General features: G+C 39.4%; 1 protein-coding gene across 1 annotated transcript; it reads left to right on the plus strand.

Moving 5' to 3' along the window:
• Positions 1–8132: 8132 nt before the first annotated feature.
• LOC148938837 (uncharacterized) lies at positions 8133–8544 on the plus strand (the record flags this gene model as incomplete). Its single annotated transcript, XM_089107499.1, has 1 exon — positions 8133–8544. A coding segment is annotated over exon 1 (412 nt), but the record flags the coding sequence as incomplete, so codon positions are not given.
• Positions 8545–9542: the final 998 nt, after the last annotated feature.

Below are 9542 nucleotides of genomic sequence, written 5' to 3' on the forward strand. Positions count from 1 at the left end.
CGCGGAGCCTTCCCTTGAGGCAGATCACGCTGTATTTTTGATTCTGAGCATTTTGTTTTCCCTCCAAAATTGACCCCCCCTCCCCTGCCCTCAGAAATGGGGGAAGGAAGGGCCTCTGAGCCTTCCCCTTGAGGCAGATCCAATTTATTTTCGTTTCTGAGTATTTTTGGTTTTCCCTCCAAAATTGGCCCACCCCTCCCAAAAATGACCCCCCCACCTCCCCTGTCCTCAAAAGTGGGGGAAGGAGGGGCCGCTGTGCCGTCCCCGTGAGACAGCTCAGGCTTGATTTTCGATTCTGAGCATTTTTGGTTATCCCTCCAAAATTACTCCCCCCCACCTCAGAAATGGGAGAAGGAGGGGTCTCCGAGCCTTCCCCTTGAAGCAGACCACATTTATTTTCGATTGTTCGATTTATTTCTATTGTCAGTATAATTTTATTTTTAACTTGGGCGCCAGATTCAAAGGTAAATATAAACCTTTGCTTGCTTGGGCCTTTGGGCGTTGGCCTTGCTTGGGCTTATGATGCCCTATACAGTGTTTTTATCAAGTGAAAAATAATTCATACTTATATTTTCGGCCAAATAAGTATTCAAATAATCAATTTATTGTCAGTATAATTTTATTTTTAACTTGGGCGCCAGATTCAAAGGTAAATATAAACCTTTGCTGAAACCGGATCTAGCTTCAAGTATCAAAGCAACATTAACTTTAGCGCCCAAGAACCCATAGTACCCACAGCTCCCAACTTGAAAAATAAATACTATCACACCCCAGTATAAAGTCATAAAACTAAATACTAAGTGGTTTTACTTTTTGTACAGAAACCTCTTTTTTCGTCTTTAATTAGTGATTTTTACTGAAGGCACAGTAGAAATGGCACACGGTCCTCGCGAACCTACAAAATTCCAAGCGATCTGGTGTTTATTTACCTTTGAATCTGGCGCCCAAGTTAAAAATAAAATTATACTGACAATAAATTGATTATTTGAATACATAATTTTCCGCACGTCATTGCGGAAAATTATGCAGATTCCCTACAAAAAAAATGATTTTTCTATTATATTTACCACTTAGAAACAGTGGCAGATCCAGGATTTCCGGGGGGGGGGATTGACGCTCGGTTGCCAAATAAGATTATACTCTTGTCTCGAATACTTCTAGTTGTAGCCAAGGCCAGGGGCATTGCTAGCAATTTTCCTTTAGAGGGGGGGGGGGCAACGAAAATGTGCCGACAGAAATCGACATTGCACCTACGAATTTTTCAAAAAAAGAAAAGAAAAAAGGAATGGATCTTTTAACGTTTCTCTTTAATAATAGCAAGCAAATGGTTTGAAAACAAAGATCTCTGCTGCGAAGTGGCGAAAAATACGATAATATAACTGTAATAGTTGCCTGAGCATTTTTAGATTCTGAGGATTTTTTGTTTTCCCTCCAAAATTGACCCCCCTCCCCTGCCCTCATGAGTATTTTTGGTTTTCCCTCCAAAATTGACTCCCCCTCCCCTGCCCTCAGAAATTGGGGAACGAAGGGCCTCTGAGCCTTCCCCTTGAGGCAGATCGCATTTATTTTCGAGTCTGAGTATTTTTGGTTGTCCCTACAATAATGACCCCTCCCCTGCCCTCAGAAAGGGGGGAACGAAGGGCCTCTGAGCCTTCCCCTTGAGACAGATCCTATTTATTTTGGATTCTGAGAATTGGTGGTTTTCTCTCCTCAATTGTGCTCTCCCCTGCCCACAGAAATGGAGGACGGAGGGGCATCTGCGCCTTCCCCTGGAGGCAGATCCCATTTATTTTCGATTCTGAGTATTTTTCGTTTTCCCTCCTAAATTGACCCCCCCTCCCCTGCCCTCAGAAATAAGGGAATGAAGGCTCTCTGAGCCTTCCCCTTGAGGCAGATCCCGTTTATTTTCGATTCTGAGCATTTTTTTTTTTCCCTCCAAAATTGACCCCCCCCCCTCCCCTGCCCTCAGAAATGGGGGAACGAGGGGCCTCTGAGCCTTCCCCTTGAGGCAGATCCTATTTATTTTCGATTCTGAGCATTTTTGATTTTCCCTCCAAAATTTACACATCGGAGAGGTAAAGCTAGGTCAACTCACAATGTCTTTATATCGCCATTAGTAGTTTTAATATACTGATTTTGTTTCATACTTATAACAAGATACATTAGTTAAAAAACACTTCGGGGTCACAATAAAAGCTAATTGGTTTAATCCTTTTTTTCTCCCACCTTGTCAATTCCAATCACTAATTAGAATCAATCCCACTTCTATTATTCAAAACATTAATTACTATTATTCAAAGTGTCCGATTTGTGAATTCCTTATTCCTTTTTGCACAAATGCCAAATACTCACTCTCTTTGAAAAACTAAACCAGACTATACCCACCAAACCAGACTATACCCACCAAACCAGATTATACCCACCAAACCAGCCTTGCTATAGCTTCTATAGAAGTATAAGACCATGTGAGGGAGCTCTGAATCTCTTTGAAAAGGTGTAGAGGCGTACGCAAATAACATAGAAATTGCTAGGGCAGTACGCAAATAACATAGAGATTCCTATATGTGTACGCAAAGTATAACATTGATTACTACTGGTGTTTCTTCACAGTTAAAAAAAAGTTTGGAAGAATAAGAAGATAAGTCTGTAAACCAAGATTAGAATATTAGAAGCTACAGTGATGACAGTGGCCAAATATGGCTCTGAAGCATGGGCGCTCCGAAAACCGGACGAAGATTTACTAGATGTTTTCCAAAGAAATTGCCTACGGATTGTTCTGGGTACCCGTCTGACTGACCGTATTTCAAACTGTAGGCTGTACGAAAAATGTGGTCAAATCCCGCTCTCTAGGGCTATAATGAAAGAAAGGTTGAGATGGCTGGGGCGTGTTCTGCGGATGAAGGATGACTGGTTGCCGAAGATTGCCCATTTCGGCCAACCGTCTTGGGCTAAACGGAAAGCAGGTCGGCCTCGTCTTGGGTGGGCGGATGTCATAAAGAAAGATTTAAAGGAAATGGGAGCTTCCTGGGAGGGGGTAAAGAGGGAGGCTTTGAACAGATTAGGATGGATGAGGAGCGTTTGTAACTGTGTTGGCCTCAGAGGGCTTGGTTCTGCGGTGAGGTGTTAGTAGCAGTAGTAATAGTATCAGGATTACCAATGGAAATGTCCTTCGACCAACTCTATTCCTTGGGTTCATAAATAACCTATAGAATAACATTGCGCTAAAACCTCAACACTTTGCGCATCATACGACGATAATGATCTCAATGGCAAAGGATGAGGATCCTAAGGGACCTATAAAACTCCAGGCAAAACTGGGAAAAGTGGAGATGTAAGCAAATGCGTGGCTTGTCCGCATCAATACATAACAAAATTAGCTTGGAGGAGCAAAATACGAAGGCTCAACCTAGATTTACCTTCAAAGGTGAGGTAACAATAAAATTATAAGCACTACGCCTTCTTGGAGTTTACTCTTTTTCAGATCTCACATGGGCTGAATATCTCACCAAATTGAGATCCTCCTGCTCCAGAAATCTAGGAATTACCCTAATATGCAAAAGTATCCTCCCTAATGAGTCGGCTCTGTCTCTTTTCAAGCCGTACATCAGACCAGCTATGGATAATATGCGTGCCCTCTATTTGCCGATCCTTCCAAAAGCCATATAGCTCTTTTTCAACATACTCAAAATTGAGCAGCTCATGCAGTAAAGGCAAATTATACACTGAGCAGCAGGACTAACTTCAGCAGGGTACACCCCGTAGGGTTTGCTTAAAAATGAGCTTCACCTGGTGACCTTGTCGCCATCTAAAATAGCCTCCAAACAGAGTTAATCAAATTTAACGCTTTAATGGTGCCAATAGTAGAGCCATAATGTTCAATATGTGATTTTTTTTCCAGAGCCACTTCATATGGAGGGAATGGTCATAGAACCTCAAAAGGGACTCACTCATTTGGAATATCAAACTTCTAGTAGCTTTTTAAAGGGTCGAAAATGATAAGAGGGCAGCCAGCCCTCCCCACCCTATTTTCATTTTAGCTCCCCTATCTCAGAAGACATCTGATTAAAATTTTTAAATAATTATTTTACCCAAAATAGTCTAAAGTTCAACTAAATATGTCTTCTGATCTAATAGCAATGCCTCCGGATATACCAAGCCCCCTACAGCCCCCAAGATAAGGATTATAAATTTTGTAGCTTTCTCATTTCCAATTATACATCTTTCCCAGAATTTAGATGGTTCATCCAGGGTGTGTCTGATATTCTGAAGGGTATTAAGGTGAAACTTTAGGGAAAGCAGAAAAGGGATACTGAACCAAATAAAAAGACACTATTTGCATCCAGGATATCAAAGAGGCAAATCCACTATCTTAGCGGAAAAATGACTCCTCCCCACAGATTTATTCTGTATAGAGTTTCAATCAGGGTGAAAATTTACCCTAGAAATTACCCTGAACATCTCCGAGCGTAAAATTGAGTCGGCTTAGAGAAAGCAAGACATAAGAAAAAGCTCGTATGAGAATTCTGGCAAATTCTTCCAGTGTGAAATTTCCCCTGAAAAATTTACTCCCTGGAAACTTCCCTTTCATAGGAATATTATCCCTGTGTGAAATCTCATCAGCAGAAAATTTGCCCCCTCCCCACCCAAAAATTGCATTCATACTTCCCAATAAAAACAACTATACATAAACAATGAGCCAGTTTTGTAACTTAAAAACCTTTCCCCAGGGGCTCTAGGGGTTCATGACATCTTCAAAGGCGTAGTTAATCGGTCTTTCAACTATTCTGAACAAAATGGCAATCTGAAAATTTTGATCGGACGATTTTGAAAAAAAGGTGGGGGACTTAATTGCCCTTTAATCTTTTTGGTCACTTAAAAAACGCACTAGAACTTTTAATTTCCGTTCGAACGAGCCCTCTCCCGATATTCTACCACCATTGGGTCGATACAATCACTACTATGAAAAAAACAAACAAAAAACAAACAAATAAACACGCATCCAAAGTTCATTACAACGAAATGTTTGATGAGTCTCGAGAATCGGAGTTTAAAAAAACTATCCATATGAATTAGTCCGAGAAAGTTCAAGTACAAGGGCGGAGTCAATCGTCAGAGCTTTATTCTGGAGAAAATCGAACACTCACTTTAAGCATTTTTCTGTCTGATTTTTAAATTGGAGTTTTCTCAGTATGCTGGAATATTTTCAAATTGAAGGTTTTGTGGAGTTATTAACGCGTCAGTTGACACACAAATTAAGGCTTGGCCACAAGAAATGTCTTCATTGACAGTCCATTTTTATAAATTAAAAATAATTTGCCTAGAAAACACTATCTATTCTATGAAAAAGACAGCTTATCATTCGCTGATGTACGCATAACAATGTAAGAACACGCTCTGTTATTTAAGCCCTTTACTGTGATAATATCTCAGAGGACCTTAAAAATATGTTGGCAGACTCACCAGTTGAAGCCCTTTAAGCAGTCCATGCCAAGATGAAATGTAGTTTACGTTTAGAACTACTACAGGTCCTGCTGGCTGTATCGTTGGGTCGTTTTTTATAGTAACAGTCGTCAAATGTGGTTGATTCGCCTTGGGTATTTGAGTAACACCAGCATCACCCATTTTGAATATCGTCGGAAAAATTAACCTAAAACAAAACAAACATCAGAATAGGGATATTTAGTTGTCTCAATTAGTAGCTTTATTTCTTTTTTTACTAAATAAAAAAACAAGTTTTTTTTTCAATTGAAAGTAAGGAGCAACATCAAAACTTAAAACGAACAGAAATTATTACGTATGTGAAAAAGATTACCCCTTCTCAAGACCTCGCTCTTCATGCTAAAGTTTTTTATTTATAGAATTTTTAAATAAGCTTTTTAAAGAATTCGGACACAAAGTCGAATTTTAGTGTAAAGACTGAGGTCTTGACGAGGGGAATTCTTTAACATATACGTAATAATTTCTGCTCGTTTTACGTTTTAACATTGCTCCTTACTTTCAATTGAAGAAAAATTTGTTTTATTTTATTTAATTTCTGATCGCTTTTAAATAATGCCGGGAAATCCGACTCCCCCTCCATGGAAAATTTCTTCTCCCTAGGAAAATTCCTTCTCCCACAAAAATTCCTGCATGAAAAGTTCTTTCCACATAAAACATCCCCCCCCCCTCTCCAAGGAAAATTCCCCCAGACAATTCCTTTCTAGTTAAAAATTCCACCGGAAAGTTTCTTGCGGACAATAGAAATTACAGTATTTTAAAAATGAATTTGAGCTAAGAAAAAATCTTCACCGGAACTTTTTTGGGGGGAGGGGGATTTCCACTATGGGGATTTTCCACGGGGAGAATTTTCCGTAGGGAGGGAATTTCCCGAGGGATGAACTCTCCAGGGAATTTGCCAAAAATCCTATACGAAATTCTTTTGATTTGTCTTACTCTCTCATTTCCAACTCAATTTTGTATGTGGAGACGTTAAGGGGAATCGTCCGCGGGAAATTTTTACCGGGTTGGAATTGTCTAGAGTATCTTTCAGTAGGGGGGAGGATATTTCAATAGAGAAATTCTCCATAGAGGAGTTTTCCACGGGATAAATTTTCCAGAGGGAATTTTCTGTGAAAGCAACTTTCTACTGGGGGTGGGAGAGGGGTTATTTGCGGGAAAACTTTCCTACAGGGGAGAGAATTTCCTGCAGGATTTCAAAAACAATTAGAAATTATAGTATTTTCAAATGAATTTAAGCTAAGAAAAAATCTTTACCCGTAATCGTTTTCTTTTTTTCGAATACAAAAAATTAACAAAGAGAGAAAAAAAACTCAATGAAAAAATGACAAACGAGACTGTGGTCAGTAGAGAAAAGATGAAAAACTAAAACAATGCGGATATTTCGCCTGTATCAAACTAGGCGTCTTCAGCACAAGAGAAACACAAGAAGAACAAGATAAAAAAAAACAAATTAAAACTAAAAACAAATAATACCACAAAAAAAAAACACTTGTTCTCTCTCTATTCTCTCTTTGTTAATTTTTTGTCATGGCTGGCCAGTTCGGCTTCAGCTTTTTCATACTTTCCAATAACATATGCTATGCGTTAACAGCGGGCTAACTTCATGACTTACAGACCTTTCCCCAGGGGCTGTGGGGGTCATGTTGTCCCCAGTGGTATAGTTATTGGGCTTTTCAACTATGCTGAACAAAATGGGTATCCCAAAATTTTGAAGATTTTGATCGGTCGACTTCAAGGGAAAACAGGGGTTTGGAGGGGGGCTAGTTTCCCTCAAATCTTATTGGTCACTTAAAATTGTCACAAGAACTTTTAATTTCCGTTAGAATGAGTCCTTTCCCGATATTCTCGGACTATTGGTTCGATGCAATCACCCGTGAGGAAAACAAACAAATAACCACGCATCCGTGATCTTTCTCCTGGCAAAAAATAAAAAATCCCACATTTGTGCAGATAGGAGCTTGAAACTTCTACAATATGGTGCTCGGATACGTTGAATGAATTTTACCCCCACCCCTATATATACCAATTCAGGGTATATATTTGCACATTAAGGGGGGGGGGGGTAAATTTTATTTCTGATGTAAATGGGAGGTAAGTTTAAACTTTACCCCCATACCCCTAATGTGCAAATATATACCCTGAATTGGTATGTAGGGGTGGGGGTAAAATTTATATCCGACAAAAATGAGTATTATATTTGGAAAGAGCATAAAAAAGGCATCAAGTGGTATATTCATTTTATTCGCAAGTCAATAATATGATTTGGTAAATATTTACCGGTATCCTGCTAAGACGTTGCAGTTAATAACGATTGTGTTTGTCATTTGCTTCTTTCCATAGAACTTTTTTTGAGAGGATGGAGAGTGTATTAACTACAATGCATAGTTACATAGATACATAGTATGCATAGTTACAATGCATAGTTATATGTTTTTTGAATTTCTGTTTAGAATAACAGACATAATTTATCATCATAGTTGAAACAACTAAAGATCGATGTACTTATATTTAATCATTAAATGGTATATATAATTAGATACTGGTGCATTATGTTGACACTTCTATACACTAACGAGAGACGAAACCCGCCAGGCGGGCTATTTTCAAGAGACTGCTATTGAGAAATGTTTAAAATGATGGAATGTTTAAAACTCACCGCTGAGCAGCAAAAACGACTCACTGCATATGAAAACAACTGTCTTCGACGTATCCTAAACATCAACTGGAAGGATAGGATAATAAACGTAGACATTTGCCACTACACAAACTCGCCTGATGTTACTGATGCAGTGAGGCAACAAAGATGGCGCTATTTTGGCCATGTTGTCCGTATGCCGAGATCGAGGTTACTAAATATGATCATCCAGTGGCAACCAGGCGGCAAGTGTCGGCGAGGAAGGCCCAAAAAAAAGCTTTACAGGACATATGAGCGGGACAGGAGAGCCCTTCACGCATCTTTAATCCCAGAGTGGGAGGACATTTACGCCGCAGCTCATTTGCGGGATGATTGGAGGCTGTTAACGGACGCCCTGTGTGCCTCTGGAGGTACAGGAGGAGCTAAGGTCTAAGGTAAGGCTGTTGAGAAATGGAATGCAAAGCGTAGTTTTCATTGCGTTTACGATATTTAAACTGTTGTTTTTTGGGGTTTGGGGGGAGGTACCTAGGTTAGGTTAGGTTACATATTTAATATATGCTATGCTTTACCCCCCCTCCCCCTAATGTGCAAATATATAGCCCAAATTTGTTTCTAAACTATTACATATTCATCCTATTTCATTAGCATTAACCGAACTTGACTTCTTTAGCAGAGTCCACATAATGCGCCAGTACCTATAATTAATATTGAATAAGACAATAAAAGAAGGTTTAACCATTTAACTAATAACCTGCGATTCCATGAGACTTGTTGGTCATGTGTCAATCTTAAACCTCGGTAACTCATATGAGACTGAAGGCGGGCAGGCCCTATTAGGCTTAGGTAGCTTGTTTGACTGTGATTACAAGTGAGTTCAGTCCCCCGTTTTGCATACAAGTCCAGCAAACAGTGTCCGTCATAAGACAACCCAAAAACCTCGGTGATCCCCATTGCAATTCCAGAGAGCCTTCCCATTAGGCAAAGCTCATATAATGTGAACAGTCTCAGTTGTCCAATTGGCTGCAAGTCCTGTGGACTTGTTCGGTCATAAATCTTAGAAAAGATTTTATTTGGAGTCTCTACTTCCCTTCGAATGGCTAATAAAACTAATAGACTATTTGAATGCCTATGTTTCTGCCCTAGGATGGATGTGTGATATACTATCTATCAACAAGTGAAACGATATCAATTTTATACAATCTTGAAAAAGTGTTATACCAGCTTCGCCTCTCACTCAGACTATATAGTTTTCAATAAAACACAAATGATGGCATATATTTTAGAAGATTTGCGAGTATAGATGGGGAAGTGGGAGCCAAACCCCTATTTGTAGTAATTTCTGTTCTTCTTAAGTGTAATTTGAGCATTCCTTTTTGATTCTTATTCGAGCTAGAATTGAATTTTTCAT

Source organism: Artemia sp. Qi Xiang Cuo, unplaced genomic scaffold, assembly GCF_049724085.1.
Source record: "Artemia sp. Qi Xiang Cuo unplaced genomic scaffold, ASM4972408v1 HiC_scaffold_314, whole genome shotgun sequence".
Classification (NCBI taxonomy): domain Eukaryota; kingdom Metazoa; phylum Arthropoda; class Branchiopoda; order Anostraca; family Artemiidae; genus Artemia; species Artemia sp. Qi Xiang Cuo.